We start from the raw sequence: 25168 nt of genomic DNA on the forward strand, positions 1-25168 counted from the left end.
ATTCAATTCAAACTCAAAAATGTAATTGGAATTTAGGAGTCATTCTCTTTTTTTTTTTTTTTTTTAGTATATTTTTTTGCCTTTTTGCCTTTTATTAGTATAGGACAGTGAAGAGGTAGACAGGAAACAAGTGGGAGAGAGAGATGGGGCGGGATCGGGATATGACCGCAGGCCGGATTCGAACCTGGGTCCCCGTGGGCACTCGGACCCGTAAATGGTACGGACGCTGTAGCCTGCTGTGCCACAGCGCCCCCAAATTTAGGAGTCATTCTCAATTAAATTCTGAATTTTGCACAAGCTTGATTGACAGAGTGTCTTGCAAAGACAATTCATATTGTGCTCTCGCGAGGACTGAATTTCATTGCCATCGAATGCCATCTTTGCCGAAGCCAACCAAATCTTGTTGCGACTTACTGACTTACTTAACTTTTGTTACGTAGCATAACCACACAATAAAAAGTATGAACAAATGGAATGTTCTGTCAGAGTCGTTATAGAGTCCCTAAGACACCCTTGGCCAGAGCGCTGTCTCTGAATAGCTATAGCAATAACACACATGCCCACCAAATTTGGTTCATTTTTGTGAATGTACGCGCCAACCACAGCAGACAATGCGCTAGGTGGCGCTATAGAGTCCCTAAGCCACACCCTAGGCCAGAGCTCTGTCTCTGACTAGCAGTAGCAGTAACATACAAGCCCACCAAATTTTTCATTTTCGTGAATGTATGTGTCAACCACAACAGACAATGCGCTAGGTGGCGCTATGGAGTCCCTAAGCCACACCCGAGGCCAGAGCTCTGTCTTTGACTAGCGGTAGCAATAACACACAAGCCCACCACATTTGATTAATTTTCATGTGTGTATGTGTCAACTACAACAGACAACATGCTAGGTGGTGCTATAGAGTCCCTAAGCCACACCCCAGGCCAGAGCTCTGTCTCTGACTAGCAGCAGCAATAACACACAAGTCCACCAAATTTGATTCTTGTTCGTGAATGCATGTGTCAACCACAACAGACAATGCGCTAGGTGGCGCTATAGAGTCCCTAAGTCACACCCTCGGCCAGAGCTCTGTCTCTGACTAGCAAGAGCAATAACACACAAGCCCACCAAATTTGGTTCATTTTCATTAATGTGTGAACCACAACAGATGTGCTAGGTGGTGCTATAGAGTCCCTAAGCCACACCCTAGGCCAGAGCTCTGTCTCTGAGTAGAGGTAGAAACACACAAGTCCACTAAATTCAGGTCGCAGACGCAGGTGCCTGGGCCCGCCACTGCCGCTTGCGGTCTCTTTCTGTCTTAAAAGACACCTCAATTCAAACCTTCGCCATTTCAATATACTTCTGAAATTCAAAAATCTGGTCGCAATTCCTCTTGGGCAACCCCTCAAGATCATTTTACTGCTGATATGACATGATTTTGATACACCGTCTGGAGAAGTGTTTCAAAATACATGATGTGCAAAAATCATAACTCAAATTCTTTTAGGATTCACTATGTAGTTTAAATGTAAAACTTGTTCAGATTAATACAACACACATGCCTACCAAATGTGGTTCATTTTCGTGTATGTATGTGTCAACCACAACAGACAACGCGCTAGGTGGCGCTAAACTGCCCCTGAGCCACACTCTAGGCCAGAGCTCTGGTTCTGAGTAGTGTTACCAATTCCACACGTAGCTGCCAAATTTCAAGAGTTTTAGAGCATGCCAAGTTGGTGAAAAAAGGCCAAACATGGAACGTAAGAGGATTCCATTATAATAATAATAATAATAATCTGAGCAAAAACAATAGGGCCTTGCACCTACGGTGCAGCCGCTGCTACAGCGGCCGCACCTCGGTGCTCGGGCCCTAATAATAATAATCTGAGCAAAAACAATAAGGCCTTGCACCTACGGTGCAGCCGCTTCAGTGGCCGCACCTCGGTGCTCGGGCCCTAATAATCATAATCTGAGCAAAAACAATAGGGCCTTGCACCTACGGTGCAGCCGCTGCTACAGCGGCCACACCTCGGTGCTCGGGCCCTAATTATATATTTGAAAACAAGACGATCTAAGCTCTCTCGTGGTGCCACTTATGTTTCTAGGATAAAAACTCAGTGTCAGACGTGTGTTTGGAACAGACACAAAAATCCCACTGGTGGGATGGCCGACCGTTATTATTTTAATAGGGAAAACATGGAGGTGTTTGGTCACTTCTAACTTCATCTCTGTTTGGATCCTAATGAATGCATTGGGCTAGCTAAGTGCTATCAAAGTTGCGCCGCGCGCCAGAGCCAGTGATTGCACACATTGAAACGTGAGAGGTATGTATCAACTCGTCTTAATTAAGCGAATAACGTAGTTTAATTAGAAAAAAAGGTGAAGTGTTCCTTTAACCCTCTAAGCGCCACCGTCGACAAGATGCGGTACTGGATAAAACGGCCGATTTTGTCAAATAGGGTGTCAAATTTCGTTCAAACTCCCTGCCACTAGTTGGCAGACATGTCATACTACGTCCCCGACTCAAAATTACGTCATGCTTCTATACAAAATATTCGAGCAAGGGCACTTTAAACCAGTGCGAAATATCAGCTGAGCTAGCTTGTGTGTGAGCCATTGTATCAGAGCGGTATTGTGAACGTAAACTAGTATTAGCATTAGATAATCGTCTAAACACATGGAAAAAGTTTACCAGGAATGAAGTTTTGGGTCTTCTGTTCGCTGACAGTTATTCTGAAGGGAAATATCTGCCTTCAGAAGATGACGGGGATTTGTTTATTCACACGTGTCTTCGCCTAGCAATGCTGAAGCTGGACAACGTGAGAGAGAAGTCCTACACAAGCACAAACGTGGATCCTTTGCCCAATGTCAGTGTTAAGAGCATTACTTCATGGGTCTAGGTGTTCATAGGGAAGTTAGAAGACCCTCATCAGACGTGTTATTTGTGTAGAGTGTTGGGGCAGCCGTGGTGTACTGGTTAGCGCACCGGGCTTGTAACCGGAGGGTTGCCGGTTCGATCCCCGACCAGTCCACCATGGCTGAAGTGCCCTTGAGCAAGGCACCTAACCCTTCACTGCTCCCCGAGCGCCGCTGGTTGGGCAGGCAGCTCACTGCTCTGGGTTGTGTGATTCACTTCACTGTGTGTTCACTGTGTGCTGTGTGTTCACTAATTCGGTTAAATTGGGTTAAATGCAGAGAACTGAATTTCCCTCACGGGATCAAAAAAGTATATATTCTATTCTATTTTTTTTTAGAGAACGACAGTATGGTCAGGGCACTGCCATGTTATCGCGCTAGCCATTTTGCCCTTTCGTTTTCATTGTGCCTCTCCATAATTGCGAGGACAAGTAACTTGATGGAGAATTTGTCAAACACTATTGGGTATGTCGGTATGGAGGTCGAAGTGTCCATAGGAGAACTGTGGGGCAACGTAGCAGCAGTATAGTCGCAATGAGAATGAGAACGAAAGCCACTCCACTCGGGAGGTGCGCGTGGCACATCCAGGGTGCCGTCAGACAAAATAGGCAACAGGTGTAGTGTGGGGTGATTTTTTTATGTTATGCCTTGCAATGAGAAGTAGGCATATCGTGAAACAGTTAGCAGACCCTCATTACGTGTTAGTTGTGTGGAGAACGAAAGCTTATGGCCGGGGCAATGTGGGTTTTTTTTTTTTTATATATATATATCGCGCTAGCCATATGCTTCCTCGACAGTGACCGTGTGCCTCTCCATAATCGGAGGAGGACGGTAATGTAGTGGAGCCTTTGTCTAATATCAATAGATGTGTTAGACGAGGTCGAAGTGTCCATAGGATAGCTTGGGGAAACATAGCAGCAGTGTAGGCAGTCGCAAGGAGAATGAGAAAGAACAGCCATGCTGATTCACTCCACTCGGGAGGCGCGCGTGGCAGACCTTACTTACAGGCTGTCGTCAGACAAAATAGGCAACAGGTGGGCAGTGTGGGGTGGGTTTTTATGTTATGCCATGCAATGAGAAGTACCATGAAACACTACAAGAAATGTCACTTGGATGAATAGGGATTCATTATATTTACAATAAAAAGCCTGCTACAGAAATGTGCATTCCCATCATCTTTCCCTTTATTATTTATTACACTATTGATTTACTATTTCCCTGACCATTTAGTGTCGCACAATGTGTGTTCTTTTTGTGTATACATGTCCTTGTGATGTGAATGTCTGTCAACTAAAAAATAAAAATAATAATAATTATAATTATAAGTGGCAGATCTAAAGGCCACAGTCAGACAAAATACAGGTGTAGGCAGTGTGTGGTGGGCCTTTGTGTTGTGCCCTGCAATTAGAGGTACCACACCAGGAAACACTACAAGAAGTGTCACCTGGATGAACAGGGATTCATTATCTCTATGGCAAAAGGCCTGCTACATAAATTCGCCGCATCATCATCATTCCCATCATCTTGCTATTAGTAGCCTATGATGATTTACTATTTCCCTGACCATTCAGTATGGTACAATGTTTGTTCTTTTTGTGTTTTCATGTCCTGGTGATGTGTATGTCTGTCAGCAAAAATATTAATAATAATAAAATTAATATTTTTATAATAATATAAAAAAAAATCATGAAAATTAAAAAATCCAGATGGCCGCCACCATATGACGTCATTATGACGTCATAATATGCAAATTAGTTGGATACATTTAATCCCTACATAAACTTTGGGTCATCCTTAATATTTCTCTAATTTACAGAAAGTCTCTATCTCTTATCACTTTTAAAGGAATACGCCACCCAAAAATGAAATTAAGCCAGTCTCGGTCACCCCCAGAGTTAGAACAGTGAAAAAAAACGGTTAAAATCCGTCCGGGCATTGTCCTGCTTTGGGAGCAGAGTTTTTAGCTTTAGCCTAGCACAGTTGCTGTAAATGAAGGGTGTCAGTTAGCACGTCCTTCAAAAAAAGTGACCGAGACATCTACATTTTTTTCTAAATATATCTTGGGAGCCATGTGTTAAAAACGAGTACACATCATAATGCAAAATCAAACGAGGCTATTATCTAGGCAGATATTTACTTGGAACTATATTCGGCCTCATCACAGGCGAAGCACTGCTAGGTAGGCACAAGGTTCTCATGCAGCAGCACTTGAATCCCATTCCGTGAAGTTCTAGTCGAAGTTAGGAGTTTTCAAGTGCTACAGATGGTACGGGTTGAGAATGCTCCTTTCTTTCCCGCACATCGGGAGTCCCGATGCTTCGGAACTTTGTAAATAAAACTGCAACCGGAAGGGGGCAACATAGACCGCCCTAATAATATGAAGGTTCGGCTCATGGAAAAACCCGAGGACACCGCGCTGGTGACAATCGGAGAAAAGAGACATGACGCTCGCAGAGCAACGTTTTGGTCAATGGGGAGGGAGAGAAATGCTGGCGAAATTAATCAAACGACGTTTCAATAAACCATTGTTGAAATGAATGAAAATGGTGTTAGAAAATCGCCTATAGGCCTATCAGAAGGAAATAGCCTTCTATTCAACCTGAAATACTCGAAAGGCAACCTTAGATTAATTCATGAATTCATTACGGTTACAAGACCGCATTTCCGTGAATAGGCTATTATTGTCAATGTCAAGGCGAAGACGAAAGAGATGGACAAGATGGACATTTTGGCAACATTTACATGCTAGGAATACTTAGAAATGTGTATAGGCTATTTTAAAACGGAGGCATGTTCATTTTAACCGGCGATGCTGGGTAGCCTACATGTACCCAGCACTTGTTATCACAGATTTTGTCCCCACCACTTTTGACGACTGAAAATAAAATGTATTTAACAGAAATCTCTTTAATACATGCCTATGCTTGTCACTTTACTTATAACCGTAGGCTACATGCATGAAGAAGATTGTGCATTTTGTAACATTGTAACAATGGATGGTCAGATATGCGATAGGGCAGTGAGGGTGATTCATAATTGTAACCATCGACTAGCAGGCCTAGCTCCGCAAAATAAGTTTCTAGCATCGTATGTATCGTATGCATGTTCATGTTGATTCAGAGATAGGCATAGACTACCATAGGCTGCTGGGCGTCAAGCTATATGACAGCATTTTATCATGTGGTGAATTAATAACTAACGTCAGTTTAACATGTCAGAACTTTTGATCGGCGTTTCAAATTGCGAATAAAGCGTATAGGAGATCACAATCTAACTGTGGCGCAACTGGTTGAAGTATATGCATCGCACGTCAGCGACCGGGGTTCGAATCCCTCTCGAAGAAGCTCTCCGGTACCCATCAAGACAAAAGGCACCGTTTTATTAAAAGAAATGAAAGATTTTCTGTTTTGAGATTCTTTTTATGTTTGCGATGTCTGCTGAAAAGAAAAGTTAATATGTTAATTTGTGGTTCAGCGCACACTCACACACATTTTTACATTGACATAGTGTCGGGCTCAAGTGTCGTCCTCAGTGCCGCATATAGGTAGGCTATAGACCTAATGTAGTGAACTGGTTAGACGAGTGTGGGGGAGGGGGAATGATCGCACAAGACAATTGCTCTTCATTAAATGGATCTCACAGACGGCTGTCGATTTTTAAATGTAGCCTACTACACCACTTGCGAAATCGGACGTGGCACATAGCCTAATTATTAGGCTACTGGATTTAATATAGCAAATCCATGGACTTTGTTCATCCTATATATACAATAAGTATAAAATCCGACAATCCAAAACGATAACGAGATCTCCCAGAAACGAAAAACAAGTTTGTTGAGTAGCCAAGTCCTTCCAACAATCTCAGCTTTTGCGTTTGATAGATAAAAGGCATCCTGTCCTGCTGTATTCCAATGAGAAAAAAAACATCCACAAGGTAGCCTATAGGGTCACGGTAATGCAGCATGCATGAATCTCTCTCTCTCTCTCTATCTATCTATCTATCTATCTATCTATCTATCTATCTATCTATCTATCTATATATAGAGAGAGAGCTGGCTTAACAAAGTTTTGTTCGTTATATAGCCTGTAACGCACAAAACTTTAAGCCAGCTCCATACATAACAATAGCTGCCGCGCGCTCTCCCCGGCCTCCAATTAAACTAAGGGCAAACCCATTCATTCGTGCCCAAAAAAATATTGTCAGTAGCCTAAGGATAGGTCATATTACCAAATGGCGAACCTCGGAAATTATTTAGGATATAGAGCCGTGTCCATTACGCACTACAGTTATGTTTAGGCTATTGTTTTATTCGAGTGTTTTTGTCTACCATGGCAAACATAGTTGAAACGTTCGCTCTAAACTTATGTATTTCCAATCGGCTTTCACAATCAGCTACAGCTGTGCTGATGATCATTATGAAAACTTGCAATGTCTATACAGAACTGCTTTCACTTCCCCGAGTCGCGAACGCAACATGCACAACAATATACCGATATTTAGCAAACACATGTATTTCCAGCTCTCAAAACCGATGAGGTCCAGATTTCATTACAGCCATGCATAGTAAGCCTAATGATAGCCTTGCCAAATAGGTCATCAGTCACACACCCCTAATCGCGGGGTTGACCTGTTCCTTTCACACTGAGCCCCGATGAAAACGACCTCCTTGGCGGAGATAATAATTAGGCCTATCAAATTAAAAGCACACTACGACAGGCATACTTGTGTGATCACGCAACACAACAGAGCATTTAGCGATGGGACAGTTGTGACTGAGTGCTTAACACCCTGGAGTCTAAATACCCCCCCGGGGATTTGAAAAACACATCTCAATCTCTGCTTTTATCAAATTATAGAAACACCATTAGAAACCTTTAATCAACTCGTTTTCAAATATATAGCCTATGTTTTAAGAGATTATGGCAATGATAATGGCACTTTGTAAAAACAATAAATTCTTAGCATGTGTCCTCTCACCTGCAGCAGGCCTATTCAAAAGCCCATCCACCTAATTTGCATTTGAAAGAGCCAATCACTAAAGTGACACATTTGTAGCAGGCTAGCCTACGTTATGAGTTTTTTTGACCCCTCTAATAAATTGCCTATAGGCCTACTACGATATGGAGGAAGGGCTGCCTAACTGTTCCCCCTAAGAGTTTTTTCATGAGATAAAATGTTTACGCTATTTAAGTTTAGGATTTGGTAGACAAGACAACCTCGGAAAAGTTCAATTTTTTATTGAATTAAAGGAAAGAAAATGTATCGCCGGGGTTTCGGCGCTTGCGAAGGCATTCGTTGATCTTATCGATGCAGTCCTTGCGGCCACTTCTCCCCATCGTAGGAAACTTTCTGTTTAGTGTTGACAACACAAAGGCCTTCACGTTGTGTGGCAGTGCTTGCTTGCCCTTCGATCCATCCCATTTGGTGGTTTTGCACCTGTCCCTGAGTTATAGTCTATATGAGTAAGCGCTTATGCTCTAACCGCATAATGCATTCCACAGCAGTGCATGGCAAGGCTATTAACACCTGTCACTGAGCTATGGATGGACAAGCAGTTATGCTCGAAAATTATCATAATAACAGACACACCTAATTGTATGGCTCTATGTTTAAACACATCAAATTAGCAAGCAATTCCTCCCGATAGCAGCAACGTTTGCTTTCTTTTTCTGTCGGTCCGCGGTTGCTTGGTCAATTGCGCAGCAAATTATCAGATGAAGTACCGGACCTAATTTCACTCCATGTCTCGCGGACCAACAGCAGTCTCCACGTTTCGCGGCCCATAGTTTGAGAAACGCTGCATTAAAGTGTCATTAGGTTGTAGGCTATATGTTTAGTGTTTTCTTTGTGTGTTTTTCATTGTAGTGTGTGTGCATTGAGTAGTTCCTTAAAATACGGAACAAAGAGCGTCCCGTATCTGTTCAATACGGAAGAAGACTTTAACTATTACTTATAGGTATATTTCTTATAACGAAACGCGAAGAAAAAATACGAGGACTGACCACCTCTTTTCTCCGCGTTTCCCCCAATACCATGGCGACAAAGAGAAATAAATATGATTTGACATTTAAGCTTATTGTTGACAAATTTGCCACACATTTCGGGAGAAGCAGCGGACAGGAGCGCCACCACAAGCAAGCACTTCTAGCCCAAATTAACATGGCAACGTTGCCTATGACTAAAGTGTCTAAGTAGGCTAGTCCTACTAATATTACATTTGATTGGTAGCATGTTTGTAGCGCGCCAGTTTACCCATCCCCTACATCAAAACAGCTTAGAATCAATCAAAGAAACAGCTGTGTCGGCGTTAGGCTGTAGGCGATTTTCTATAACCACTTTCATTCATTTCAACAATGGTTAATTGAAATGTCGTTTGAATAATTTCGCCAGTCATCACCTTCATTGTAATGATTAAATGAGATTAAGGAGTCGACTATTGAAGGATATGCGGTCTTCATCATTAAATGCAATTGATATGCGGGATGAAACTTTCTGCCACCTGGTGGTTGTTTGGGTACATTGCCTTAGCCTCGAAAAAAATCGGCTTGATGGCCTGCGGGATCTCTTCGGTAGTCCCGCGGGAGAAGGTGCATTCTCAACCCGTACCCACTATATGTGAGACTAGCGGTGCTTCACCTGTGATGAGGCTGAATATAGTTCCAAGTAAATATCTGCCCAGGTAATAGCCTCGTTCGATTTTGCATTATGATTTGAACTAGTTCTGAACACACGTCTCCCAAGATATATTTAGAAAAAAAATTAGATGTCTCGGTCACTTTTTTGGAGGACGTGCTAACTGACACCCTTCATTTACAGCAACTGTGCTAAGCTAAAGCTAAAAACGCTGCTCCCAAAGCAGGACAATGCCCGGACGGATTTTAACCGGGTTTTTTTCACTGTTCTAACTCTGGGGGTGACCGAGACTGGCTTAATTTCATTTTTGGGTGGCGTATTCCTTTAAGTTAAAGCCTTTTGAAATTAACATGTCAAAATGTAATGTTTTTGGAAAAAACCTCTGGCGCCTAAAGGGTTAAGATTGAACATTAGTATGGGGAGTCTGCGCTTTATTTCGACTGCACGAGGGGCAGGACTGTCGAGCTCTATTGGCATCGTTCAAATCATGACTCCGTACGCTTTGATAATCCTTCAACCAATCAGACCAACGATCCAGTGCATCTTTTGGATAAGCTAGTTTGTGATTGGAGCCAAAAGTTCTGGCAGGGAACAGAGGAGATAGATTTGCAGGTTTCCAGAAATCCAAATTCGCTGGCAGGTCAGGCAGGGTTCACCCAGCCTAGATGGAGCCGAATTTGGCAATGAAACGAGCATGCACTTCTTTTCCTTCTTACGAGCATGAGGCAAACTAATGGAATCAACTTTAAGAGGAATAAAGATTTACATGATAAAGTAATTAATTAATTCCGCTTTAAAATCGGAATGAACCACCCACTTACTTCAGAATTGAGTTTAATTCTGAATAATAATTTTCATGCGGAATAAGCCTTTACATAATTTCATTTTTATTCTGAATTAAGTAGGTTTTATTCAGAATTAAAGCTCTCATGTAAACGCAGCAACTGATTAGCTAAAATGACTTTCCAGAAAATCGAACTCCAACTCTCACCTCTCCTTAAATACCTAAAAAAAGGTGTATCTACACCTACGACAACAGCAGAGCTCATGAGCAAGTTTCGCAGTGAAATTCAAATTCTGTTGTGTTAAATTAGGCACACACGGTTGTGAGGTATCTGAAAAAGAACTTCCGGGATTTCGAAAACCCCTGATAAAAGATGACAGAAGCTGTATTTCGCTGCTAAACTTGCTATAGAAGATCGTTGAAGACCAGTTACCACTCGGTGAGCTGCACACTTTTTAAAACGAACGTTTAGGGGTGTTTTAAGGACAGAATAGTCCATGCACAAAGCAAGCAATGTTAAAGCCATACAGAGCTCCACTCTAAAGCTGCCAAATTCCAAAAACAGGCTCAATCGTCGAGATTTCGATGTCAAACACTCGTTTTCATGCTAGGCAATACAGAAAACGGGCTTAAAGTGTAAAATACCAAACTATTTCTTTAACGTCATATTAACACGTTAACGTGCCCAGCCATATAAATAAGTTATTATTATCAATAGCCAAAAATGACATCTTTTCTCCTGCGGGACGGGAGAAGACACCAAATCAATGCATCTCTATTATTGTGTGGGCATACATAGTCAGAGTTTTGAGGGCGGGAGTGGACATTTTGTCCTATATATAACAAAAGAAAAAGGAAACTTTATGAAGTAAAGGTGAATGTATCTTGGCCCATTTGTTGTTTTCAATTAAGTTGGTCATTGTGCTGCATAACTTGAGACAATGAGTGTGATGGTGTGTAAGTACAAATTGTTCAATATTAGGTGTGAATCTCCACCTGCAGCAACAGGTTAAGTAACCTGTGCGATTTTCCTATGTACAGTACGAGTCCTTCAGACTGGACGAAGAGAAAAAAATCATCTCTGAAGGGCAACAGGTCTCTTCAGATGTGTATTTCATGAGACAAACCATTGGCAATGCTTGTGGGACAATTGGATTGATTCATGCTGTGGCAAACAACCAAGAATGTCTGGAATTTGGTAAGTGGAAGTGAGTAAAAGTTTATTAGTTATGGTTTAGAGATGATGCCATCAGGTCAGTGTATAAATCACCTGATGGCTTAAACCACATCCCAAGGCATATTTCTGGCCTTTCACTTGGCTGAGGTGCATCTTTATCTACAGCTAAATTGTATGGTTGTACTGAATTTTTTTAAAAAAAGACAGAAACATCTTACTTCTTGTGTGTGTACGTGTTGAAAATTGCCCTCTTTCTTTGAATTTTGGCCTTGGAACGACTAAATGTACTACAGGTGTGACTGCTATTTTTGGCCCTTCTTGGTTGATGCCATGTTTGTGGAACACTTGTTGAAGCTACCTCTTTTTGTTTCACACGCCAGAGGTCCAACGTTATTACCAGACCCACAACTGGCAGGCTAATATAAAAATCCTTAGTTTCCACAACCAGTTGCTCAGTGCATTTTCTTACAACCTAACAAGAATATGCATCTACAAGCTCCCCTCTGCATTCCTTTGTCAAATCCAAATGGATCACCAAAAAGCTTTTTAAGGCTGTCAAGATAAATCACTTATCTCTAATTAGGGATGTAACGGTATGAAAATTTAACCCCACGGTTATAGTGACCAAAATTATCACGGTTTTCGGTATTATCGCGGTATTTTAAAAATTGTGTGTACAATATGTTAAGAAAGCGCTGATGGGTGTAGACAAGCTGAAATATTTTAGTTTAAAAAAGTGTTTCTTACATTAAAAATATAGGCAAACCCTTATTGCCTTCAGCAGGATACCGATCATTCACAGCAGTGGCAATCCTAGTCTCTGCTCAACCCTCCACACACACAGAAAATGGCTTGTCTTGTTTCTATTGCATATTTTGAATTCATAAACTTTATGTTTTGCTAATAGTTTATAGAATATGTTAGGATCTGCATAATTACTTATAGCTAAACATATTCAGTAATTTCAATACTTCATATTGATTTTTAAACTATTACACTTGTCTTTAATGACATTACAGGGGTGTTGTGCAGGTCTAATTGAGAGCCTGTCACTTTAAGAGATAGCCTACGTGAAGTAGCCTAATTATATTAACCTTCATTGTTTTAGGAAAGTAGTCACGCATAGTTCAAGGATATCCGTTTTCATTGAATAAAATGAATGTTCAAAAAATTAACAAGTCAAAGAAAATATTGCTGGGATCATAGAAAAGATAAGTGTCTTGCCATGTTAACTTCTATGATTTTGGTGAGCACTAGGCTACTGTACATTAGCCTAATTAGGGTTGTGCCGATGGACGATATCATCGTCCATCGTGATGGTTGACTGACATCACGATGGAAAGCAACCATCGTGATGCCACGCCCCCACTTATTTCTGCTTGCAGACTAAGCTAATATATAAAAAAGTAAAAACTTTTCCCTGGAAATGAAATTGAGCCTAGAACTGATGCACATGTAGGGTGCTTAAGAGGCTGTCAGCCAAACAGTGCAAAATTTAAAAACATAATTAGTCTGAGACCGTCTTGTTCAAATAAGTCCTTCTTGCAACGTGAATGTGTTAGTGTCTTTCTTAGGCTACATGTCTCACAGTGTAGCCTATTGAACGCAAAACATGTAGCCTAATAATGTTTAAGAATGAAATAGTGCAAATGAATTATTATTGTTACGACTAGGACATTCTAGCTCTAATTTCTTGCGAGGCTACAGCCTCTGAAGCACCGAATGCGTCATTCTCCACCGTGTTAAAATAAACCATTTATTTTGTTATTGTTATCAGAAGCTATAGCCTACGTCTTTCACTGTAATGCTTGTATTTCACGCATTTGCCTTTATAAGCCCCAGCAGCGGAGTGGCAATCGGGATTCGTTATTTGCAAAAGTTGTTTAGCCTACTTCAACTGTTATTTAGCCTACTTCGACTTAACGGCGCGATCGCAGACTACTTTCACTTTCCACTGCAGTCGGCAAGCCGGTAGCCTAATGACGTGGGATGCGTAACATATGAGTTAGGTACAGACTGGGCTAGTTAAGATTTTAGATGAGTGACCGCGATATAATCTTTAGTAGGCCTAGCTTTTTTTGCGAGGCCCAGCGAATGCTGGCAATGTGCAATATACCGCTGGTTGGTGTCAGCAGGTGTTTAGATTGGCTGTCTTTCGGTCTTTAACTAGGATTTTCTTGGATCAGATCTTCCACACAGTAGCCTAGTCAGTATGTCTCTTAGCTGTCCACTTTCACCAGGCCATATATAGCCTATATAATATTTAATATAGGCCATATATAGCCTATATAATATTTAATATTTTTATTTACACCCCCCCCCCCCCCCCCCCGACGATATCATCGTCCATCGCGATGTTTTACTGTTCACATCGTCATATGCCAATTAAGGGGACATCGCCCAACCCTAAGCCTAATGATAGACATGACGCGTGAGCTAACGGGATAGTTACCTTGATGGAAAAGATTGCCAATAGGCTGTGTAGCTTTTTTCGGAAATTGAATTAAACACTACAGTAGGCCTAAATGAACTAAATTCCATAGCCTACTGTAGTTAAGTTACCGTGGCATTGTGCTCACTTTTTCCTTGGTTGGAAATGTTGGCTGCTTATAGCTTAACTTATGATTTGGAGTTTGGTATATCTGTTATATCCAATGAGTGACACCCAGCGCTCAACATAAAACTTTACGGCATTCTCCTGATAACGTTGGTGGAATAACCAAGATTTAATGTGAACGTGTAGGCCTACATAAAAAGACGCAGAGTGGCCACATGATATAGCGCACCTTTTGGGGTGAAAATGTTGCGCCCTTTAAAAGCAGGTGTAGCCTTATCCGAATCATGGTTAAATCCATCAATTAGAAAACAGAATTAGTAAGGTAAAGTTTTGTTTCATAGTAGCCTTCCAGCTTGTGTCAAAAGCAGGCTCGGATGAAGCTGGGAGGAATTAAACACGCGGTTACCACACCGTAGTATCAACCGTGATAATAATGATATTCGAAATGAACGCGGTAATTGTTATCATCAACATTTTTATCATGGTTTACCGTCACACCGGTAATCGTTACATCCCTATCTCTAATACATCTAGTAAATAATAGTAATTTATAATCGTTGTCACCTGTAGAGGCCATCAGGCCCTCAGGTCACCCTCATGAAGTCTGTTTCTGACCGTGTGGTCTGAGACATTCATACCAGCGGCCTGCTGGAGGTCATTCTGTAGGGCTCTAGCAGGGCTTGCACAAAGGAGCAGATACTGGTCCTGCTCCTGGGTTAAAGGGATATTCCGCCATCTTTGGAAATAAGCTCATTTTCAACCTCCCCTCGAGCAAAACAATTGATATTTACCTTTTTCCTGTTCATCCAGGCATTCTGTGAGTCTTGCGACACAACTTTTAGCTTCAGCCTAGCATAGATCATTGAATCGGATTAGACCATTAGCATCTCGCCTGCCAGCATCATGCTTAACCCTCTAAGCGCCACCGTCGAGTTAACTCGACAAGATGCGGTACTGAATAAAACGGCCGAATTGGTCAAATAGGGTGTCAAATTTCGTTCAAACTCCCTGCCACTAGTTGGCAGACATGTCATACTACGTCCCCGACTCAGAATTACGTCATGCTTCTATAGAAAATATTCGAGGAAGGGCACTTTAAATCAGCGCGAAATATGAGCTGAGCTAGTTTGCTGTGAGCCATTGTGCCAGAGCGGTATTGTGAACATAAACGAGTAATAGCATTAGATTATCGTCTAAACACATCAAAAAAGTTTACCAGGAATGAAGTGTTGGGTCTTCTGTTCACTGACAGTGATTGTGAAGTGAAATATCTGCCTATCTGGCTGACGGGGATTAGTTTATTCACACGCGTCTCTGCCTAGCAAGCAATGCTGCAGCTGGACAACGTAAAGATAAGTCCTACACCAAGCACAAACGTGGATCTTTTGCCCAATGTCAGTGTTGGGAACTGTATTTCACGGGAGGTTCATAGGGAAGTTAGCAGACCCTCATCAGACGTGTTCGTTGTGTGGAGAACGAAAGTTCTCTGCCTTTTTTTTATCGCGCTAGCCATTTTGCCCCTTCGTCTTCCGTGTGCCTCTCAATAATTGCGAGCACGGTAACGTGATGAAGCCCTTGTCCAATACTAATGGGTATGTTGTATGGAGGTCGAAGTGTCCATAGGACATCTGTGGGGCAATGTAGCAGCAGTGTGGGGAGTCGCAACGAGAATGAGAAATGGACAGAGCCATGCTGATTCACTCCACTCGGGAAGCGCGTGTGGCAGACCTACAGGCTGGTGTCAGACAAAATAGGCTACAGGTGTAGGCAGTGTGGGGTGGGTTTTTATGTTATGCCTTGCAATGAGAAGTAGGCCTATCATGAAACAGTTAGCAGACCCTCATCAGACGTGTTAGTTGTGTGTGGAGAACGAAAGTGGCGTCGGGGCACTGTGTTTTTATCGCGCTAGCCATATGCTCCCTCGACAGTGACAGTGTGCCTCTCCATAATCGCGAGGACGGTAACGTAGTGGAGCCATTGTCTAATATCAATAGATGTGTTAGACGAGGTCGACATGTCCATAGGAGAGCTAGGGGAAATGTAGAGGCAGTGTGGGGAGTCGCAACGAGAATGACAGACGGAGCCATGCGAGTTCTCTCCACTCGGCCGGCGCGCGTGGCAGATGTAACAGCTGCCATCAGACAAAATAGGCTACAGGTGTAGGCAGTGTGGAGTGGGTTTTTATGTTATGCCTTGCAATGAGAAGTACCATGAAACACTACAAGAAGTGTCACCTGGATGAATAGGGATTCATTATCTTTACAGCAAAAAGCCTACCACAGAAATGTGCATTCCCATCATATCTTGCCATTTATTGTTTATTATTTACACTATTTATTTACTATTTCCCTGACCATTTAGTATGGCACAATGTGTTCTTTTTGTGTGTTCATGTCCTTGTGATGTGTATATCACGCCCCTATATTATGCTCGTTTTAATGGCCTCGCCCCTAGAATTTATGACATGAAGGTGCATTATACGTCCAAAAGAGATCATTAGTGATCTCGAGCCACAGTGACGTCCAGCTGAACCTTGTTCATTTTGACAGCTAGAAGCTGTCATCAAGGAAGGCGGGAAGCGATTTAAGCGCAACAGACTTTATTTTCGCAGAGAGAACGCATCATACTACAAATACATTCATTACAGAACCGTACAACACTGAAATTTGCCCCTTGAAAATAATTTAAAATATATAATTCATGAATGTTGCGTTTGCCAAAGAGAAAGTACAGTGGGTACAGGTTGAGAATGCACCTTTTCCCGCGGGACTCCTGAAGAGATCCCGCAGGCTGTCAAGCCGATTTTTTTCGAGGCTAAGGCAATGTACCCAAACAACCACCAGGTGGCAGAAAGTTTCAACTCACATTTCATCTGCATTTAATGATGAAGACCGCATATCCGTCAATAGTCGACTCCTTAATCTCATTTGATCATTAAAATGAAGGTGATGACTGGCGAAATTAATCAAACGACGTTTCAATAAACCATTGTTGAAATGAATGAAAATGGTTATAGAAAATCGCCTACAGCCTAACGCCGACACAGCTGATTCTTTGATTGATTCTAAGTTGTTTTGATGTAGGGGATTGGTAACTGGCGCGCTACAAACATGCTACCAATCAAATGTAGAAACGAGATGGTCAGTCCTCGTATTTTTTCTTCACGTTTCATTATAAGAAATATATAGGCTAAGTAATATAAGTTAAAGTTTTCTTCCGTATTGAACAGACGCTCGGCATGTCAGATTGCAGTTGCAGAGTTTTCGAATGTTTTACAACCCAGCTGGTATCCGCTGTTCATTCCGACATATCCCCACTCGGCGGTATTTAACTTTTTTTTTTCAAACAACGTGCCATTCCGACATGAGGTCATTAATAGGCTATTAATGTCATAACTATTAGGCTATCATTAGGCTTACTATGCATGGCTGTAGGCAGCTAGGCCACTGAGATCTGGACCTCATCGGTTTTGAGAGCTGGAGATACATTTGTTAAATATCGGTATATTGTTGTGCATGTTGCGTTCGCGACTCGGGGAAGTGAAAGCAGTTCTGTATAGACATTGCAAGTTTTCATGGTGATCATCGGCGCAGCTGTAGCTGATTGTGAAAGCCGATTGGAAATACATAAGCTTAGAGCGAACGTTTCAACTATGTTGCCATGGTAGACAAAAACACTCGAATAAAACAATAGCCTAAAAAATAACTGTAGTGCGTAATGGACACGGCTCTATATCCTAAATAATTTTCGAGGTTCGCCATTTGGTAATATGACCAATCCTTACTGACAATAATTTAGATTGAGTAGAACTAAAGTTGCACAAAGGCAAAATACAGTCCTAAGCCTATTATATATAGCCTGGCCAATTAGCCTATATTGTAGATGTGCAAAACCAGCATTTGCGTGCATGCTTGCCGGTGAGGTGAAGCCTACAAAAATGAGCATAACCCTCTCTGGATTGCCCTTAGTTTAAATGGAGGCCGGGGAGAGCGCGCGGCAGCTATTGTTGTGTATGGAGCTGGCTTAACAAAGTTTTGTGTGTTATTTATATATATATATATATATATATAGAGAGAGAGAGAGAGAGAGAGAGAGATTCCTGCATGCTGCATTACCGTGACCCTTAGCCTACCTTGTGGATGATTTTATCTCATTGGAATACAGCAGGACATGCCTTTTATCTAACGCAAAAGCTGAGATTGTTGGAAGGACTAGGCTACTCAACAAACTTGTTTTTCGTTTCTGGGAGATCTTGTTATCGTTTTGGATTGTCGGATTTTTATACTTATTGTTTGGACTTATGAACAATGAACGTTAAGGGGTGGTTGTTATTGCTTTACAAAGCTTTGTGTTAATAAGTGTCGGTCCTCCTTCAGCTCACTGCGCGATGCAGTTGCGCACTAGTGGCTACAAACTCATTAACTGTTTACAACACAATACAGTGTGATATTTGTGTTTTTTAGATTTAATGCATGTTTGACATGTAAACAGGCCTTCTGTCCGTTAACTTAAGGCCTTCTTTTGCATGGGGTTGCTCGCATCCGCCCGTAACCTTATATAGGCTATTATGTGCGTAGTGGCAGTATACTCTTGATTATAATAAGAGGCAAATTGTTACAGGACAATCTAAACTGACTTCCCCAATGCTTCCCCGCAGCACATTTCATTTTAAAAGTATATAATATAGGATGAACAAAGTCTATGGACTTGCTATATTAAATCCAGTAGCCTAATAATTAGGCTATGTGCCACGTCCGATTTCGCAAGTGATGTAGTAGGCTACATTTAAAAATCGACAGCCGTCTGTGAGACTATCCATTTCATGAAGAGCAATTGTCTTGTGCGATCATTCCCCCTCCCCCACACTCGTCTAACCAGTTCACTAGACATTATAGCCTACCTATATGCGGCATTGAGGACGACTGGCTCCCTCCCCCCTCTCTCTCGTCTCGACAGACATTTGAGCCTTATGTAAATCTAAAAATGTGTATGTGCGCTGAACCACGAATTCATATATTAACTTTTCCTTTCAGCAGACATCGCAAACATAAAAAAAATCGCAAAACTGAGGAAATCTTTCATTTTTTCCATAAAAAAGGCCTTTTGTCTTTATGGGTTCCGTAGAGGTTCATGGAATGGGTTTCGAACCCCGGTCGCCAGCGTGCGGTATAGATGCCTCGACCAGTTGTGCCACAGCTGGAGTCCCAATCAATTGTTGCTTAGCCTACATCTTAACACTTGCCAACAAATATAAGGGATTCAGTCAGTCGAGTTTATTTATTCGCGGCATGCACTTTAAACGCCGATCAAAAGTTCTGACATGTTAAACTGACGTTAGTCATTAATTCACCACATGATAAAATGCTGTCATATAGCTTGACGCACAGTAGCCTACGGTAGTCTATGCCTATCTCTGAATTAACATGAACTTGCATACCGAGATCTATATAAGTTGCTAGAAACTTATTTTGCGGAGCTAGGTTTACTAGTTGATGGTTACAATGAATCACCCTCACTGCCCTATCGCATATCTGACCATCCATTGTTACAATGTTACAAAATGCCCGATCTTCTCCATGCATGTAGCCTACGGTTATAAGTAAAGTGACAAGCATAGGCATGTATTAAAGAGATTTCTGTTAAATAAATTTTATTTTCAGTTGTCAAAAGTGGTGGGGACAAAATCTGTGATAACAAGTGCTGGGTAGCCTACATGTACCCAGCGTCGCCGGTTAAAATGAACATGCCTCCGTTTTAAAATAGCCTGCCCTGTACACATTTCTAAGTATTCCTAGCATATAAATGTAGCCTAAATATCCATCTTGTCCATCTCTTTCGTCTTCGCCTTGTCAATAATAGCCTATTCTCGGAAATGCGGTCTTGTAACCGTAATGAATTAGTAATCTAAGGTTGCCTATCGAGTCTTTCAGGTTGAATTGAAGGCTATTTCCTTCTGATAGGCCTATAGGCGATTTTCTAAAACCATTTTCATTCATTTCAACAATGGTTTATTGAAACGTCGTTTGATTAATTTCGCCAGTCATCACCGTCATTTTAATGATTTAAATAAGACGGATTAAATGAGACGGATATGCGGAGCATTTGTCTCCCTCTCCATTGACCAAAACGTTGCTCTGGCATCTCTGCTGGACTGACTGAGTTATAGGCTATGTCGCGTGAGAGCTGTGAGGTAGGCTGTAAAACATTTGAAAACTCTGCAACTGCAATCTGACATGCCGTGCGTCATGTCTCTTTTCTCAGCTTGTCACCAGCGCGGTGTCTTCGGGTTTTTCCGTGTTTTCCGGGATGAGCCGAACCTTCATGTTATTAGGGCGGTCTTATGTTGCCCCCTTGCGGTTGCAGTTTTAATTACAAAGTCCCGAACCTTCGGGATTCCCGATGTGCGGCAAAGAAAGGAGCATTCTCAACCCGTACCGTCTGTAATCATCTCCTATATGGCTATCCTAAGCCATGAAATGTGTCAATATAATATGCTACATTACAGCAAATAGGCTGCACATCTAAAGGAAAGGTGTTATGTCCGAGATAGTCCATCAATTAAACTATTAAACTTTCTAATGCACCGCCGATTTACTGCTGCGCGATGCTATGCCGCCTGAAAAACTTGCGTACGCGAGTTCAGACTAGACGTGAGATTTGAGCGTATAGCACCGATCACGTTCATATTTATAAATGCCATACTTTGCGTGGAAACAAGCGTACGCCTGTTTTACGCCTGTTTTTGGTCGTACGCACGTTTCATAAATGTGACTCTCCACGGCAAAACCAGTCGCTTGTCGCAACAGACGTTTCTGAGAAAAATGACAATTTATGTTACTTGTGCTAAAATCGTGGAATTTTTTTTATGTATGTTTTGAAACAGTGGGAGGTCTGCACTGTACGACCGTGAATACATTTCGCCGAAAAACGTACCTTTTCTAGTCCAAAAACGTGAATTTCTTGAGGTGAGAAATTCAATTCCAGCAGGAAGTTAGAGGCGGCTCGTTTTTGCCGCTCTATTTCAATATTTACAGTAAATGCACTTATTGACAACCACCAAGCTATCCGCGTGCTGTGTCGTTGTATACGAGTGAGTACCGTAAATCTTAAAATAGCGGCGACCTTACAAAGCGTTCGTGAGTGTTGAGCCGACGGCAGATTTCTCCGTTTTTCTCTTGGCATGACAGGATGAACTCAACTCCTTTGAATGTTTATATTTCAGTAATGTGACGTTCAATTCATTAGATAAAGGTATCATTTTGAAGGTTGATTATGCCCCTTTGTGAAAACTTAATAACTATGATTTTGAAAATTTGAACAATGTGACTGATTTTGCCGTGGAAGGTCACAAATGAGGGCCAGTGAGCGAGGGAGGAGAGGTGAGGGGCGATCATACACACTGCACAGCCGAACTCAAGGACGGTACATAGACTACATTCAGAACGTTAGTCTCCAGACCTCGAGAATGCCAGAAAAGTAGTCTAGTTAATTTATCGCTAGTGGCTGATTAAAAAAACTCATCTGAAATCTCGCTAGTAGATATAGTTATAAGTTGTTAATTTGACAATATTGCTAGCGGATGATATGCACACGACTTGCCTCACTCAGGTTAGAGAGAGTTTGTGGTGGCTTCGGGAGAGGCGAGTGTGCGTGCGAGTGTGCGTGTCATTCAGAACGCAAAACAAAGTAAGAGTGTTCTTGCAAAACAGAACATGCAAAGTAATTGTTTTTTCTCGATTGTACTATTTTGGTGATCGTTAGGAGCCAAAATTGAAATCGAAATTGAAATTCAATTAATTGCACAGCTTTAAGATAGGTGAAGCCTGGCTTCCCTTGGCTCCCGGGGGAAAACACCACTGGTTCGTTAAATGAAAATGTAAACAAACCTTAGCTGTAATAAGATGGTAACCACCGGTATGGGCAGAAACTTTTTTTAATTTTTAAATTTGAATCATTGCATTGAAAAGCTGAATCTGAATAGTATAATTTTAAATTGAATTTATTAGTTTGTAAAAGGAATCTAAGAAAAATGAAAATTCAACTCTTTTTATGTGCTCATGTTCGGTTCTCGCAATTTCGAATTCAGTTCTCAAAATTCAATTTCAATTTACTGTGACAAACATCCTGGTAGTTTAAGGATGAAGGAAGAGCAATCAAGCTCAGATAGGAATCTCAGTAATATTCATGAGGAGAAGCTTCACCATTACACTGAATACACGACGCCAGCTCATAGTTGACAAGCCGACGCTAACGTTTATGATAGCTTGTGGAGTTGAACAAATTGTCTTTTTTCCCCTTTGTTTTTTGGCTTACGATGTCGGGAAGAACCTGTTGTGTGTTCAGCTGTTACAACAGCTGTGGGAAAATACAAATATGGAACAAAAATATATCAGTTCACCCGCCGTTATTACACAGCCTGCCCCTGTGTAACACCATACATAAGGACTACACAGATTCTCAGGGCGAGCCTAGGACCAAGCTGTTCGTCAGAAGTGAATTTTGAACATCAACCGAAAGGACTTGTTCTGAAAACATCAAGGTAAGTTTTGTCTAACAGTATTAATCTTAAATCTTGCCAGTTGCCACAATGACTAGCATGCTGTTGTAGTCTTGCATGGCGAAACACCATCTAATTGTAACGCTATCTATGTTGGTGGTAGAGATGCACCGATTGTAATTTTTTGGCCGATTCCGATTTTTCATAGAATTTGACCTGCCGATACCGATTTTAGCCGATTCCGATTTCATTTCTTCTAACCACTTTACAGCATACTCAAAAAGCTATTTTCTATCTCTTCTTTAATAGAACATGTTAATATGGAAATGAAATCAACTTATAAATAATGGAATGGCTGGTAAAAAAATGTGAGCAGACAGATTTTTCTTCTATTCAAGTCTAATTTCAGCTGCAGTATCAAACTATAATGCTTTCCAGTGTGGGACATTCATTTCACACACTAATAGAAATGCACTCTATGGGACACCTATTTTTTCATTCTCACATTCAATATCCAACTGTAAAAATCTTCAGAATACTGATAAGTGTACAACTGGAAAGTTAGGTGTGCATATACTGTAGGTGCTACATAGGCTGAGATGTTTATATTGGAAAATGACAACAAAAACCCTAACAGCCAATTAGGCCTACATGCGAGTCTACACTCGTCTTTGAACTTTCGCGAATGCTTGCGGATACAAAGGAAGTGTCCATATTCGGATTGCACACCGTTATACAGGAGAAACGCAGCTTTCCAATGACCCCACGAAGGATATGTTTTATCACGGTCGCGGTAGTGTATGAAACGTTAGAATGCTAACTTTTGGCGAATTTAGAAGAACTATAGCCTATCCTGCATGAGTAGACAAAGGGTAATGAAATAAGCACCTAAATGTGTAAATCGAACTTTGTTGTTGTAGTAGTGTGAAAGAATACATGCTAAGGTGGCAAACCGAAGCAAAACAATATTTACACCTGCCGTGTCTCGCTCTAAGTGGAGATATACTACTCCTAGGCTACTGTAGGCTATGTCACTGCTTGTTGACATCTTATCATGTTGTAGTATAGCCTATGGTCGCTAAAGTTTGATTCTTTTTAATGTCGCAATCGGTTATCTGTTCAGCTGCGCTTGTGGTTCAGATGTGGGCACGCAATTAGCGGCAGGGACGGGCAGGGACGGGCAGTGATGGGCGCTGTCTACACAGTCTAGTGAAGTGACAGCTCAGTAAATTCCACGCAATATGCCAAAGCACAGCGTTCGCTGCATAGAAAAACTCAATATTAGCGCTTTATCTAGCCCTCACTGTTGGCCTTTGCTAGCTTCATCAACTTTGCTAACTCAGCTCTGTGATGTTGTTACAATTACGTGGGAGTGCATTTGACCGGCATAAAATCGGCAGGTCTCAGACTGATCGGCCGGTCGCCGGTCATGGCCGATCACGTCAAAATCGTCTGATTCCGGTCACCAGTCGATCTATCGGTGCATCTCTAGTTGGTGTGTGAGCCTAAGAACACATGGCACCAAATAGGCTATTTTATGTAGAAGCAAAACTGTAAAGTTAGTATGTGCTAGGAACTTAGGCAGTCGCCAGAATAATTATCTCCATCAACTAAATGGCACTATTGAAAAATTCCGTTACCTACTAACGTTAAGGGCAGCCATGGTGGCCATCAAATCAAAATGATTTGGCATTACAAACAGAAAACGTATGATGGAGTTCGGGGCAAGCGAGGTGCTAGTAGCAATATTGGTAACGTTAACCATGAAAACATCAGTTATTTGGAAAGATCTTGGTGCGTTTTCCTCTGATTCAGTATTGTAATAAACTGTTTTTTGGTAGCACTCACATTTAAAACTCACTTGGATATTTGATGTAGATGTTGTGTAAAATGTTCATGATTGTTTTTGGGTTAAATTTGTTGTTGCGCTGAGTTGTAGTCTACATGTAAGTAAATTTCCTTTTCTCTTCTGTTGTATTTTATCAGGGGTCAATGTCATCTGGAAGAGCACCTCCCAAAAGAAGATGTCTTCAGCCGGACACATCATGTGTTGAACCTGAAGTTACTGAATCTGATGTAGCTAGGTGAATGTCAGCAATTTGGAAAATATGCCTCTGTAGAAGTGTGATGTTGGTGTCCAGATACTGCAGACCACAACTACAGTTTTAAGTCGACAAAAGACTGTGACACAAACTGAGGCCTATGGATATTTGGATGACAATATGGCTTTTCACTCACAACTAAGGACCATCAAGTTAGCTGTCCCTGAACAACTGTTGCTTGTTATATGAGGGTCTGTCCGCTACTTTTTTTGGCCCTGATATCCGCACAGAGAATTATATTTATATTTGAATCATTACTCTAAATTTGAGTCTTTACTGTTGATCCTGTCTAAATATTTTCCACAGAGACAAACCTGGTCCAGTCTAGGCTATTTGACTTCGGCCTAGTAGCTGGGCATATTTGAAACTTTTTGTGCATATGATATGACCAATCCAAACTTTTCTCATCTGCCGTCCCTCGATGGTGAAACACTACCTGTTCCTACTAGAGCAGGGATATTCCTCGCCATCTTCAAAAATGTCTGAAAACCCAGGTCTTCAGAGAACATCTCCTTTCCTA

General features: G+C 41.5%; 1 protein-coding gene across 2 annotated transcripts in view; it reads left to right on the top strand.

Annotated features, from left to right (window-relative positions):
* Window positions 1-25168, top strand: part of uchl3 (ubiquitin carboxyl-terminal esterase L3 (ubiquitin thiolesterase)) — a 58780-nt gene that overhangs the window by 18329 nt on the left and 15283 nt on the right. For both annotated transcript variants that reach the window (XM_062533721.1, XM_062533720.1), the window contains exon 4: window positions 11357-11513. In XM_062533721.1, the coding sequence (XP_062389705.1) occupies window positions 11357-11513 (157 nt within the window). The remainder of the gene's footprint in view (window positions 1-11356; window positions 11514-25168) is intronic.

Source organism: Sardina pilchardus, chromosome 4, assembly GCF_963854185.1.
Source record: "Sardina pilchardus chromosome 4, fSarPil1.1, whole genome shotgun sequence".
Taxonomy (NCBI): Eukaryota; Metazoa; Chordata; class Actinopteri; order Clupeiformes; family Clupeidae; genus Sardina; species Sardina pilchardus.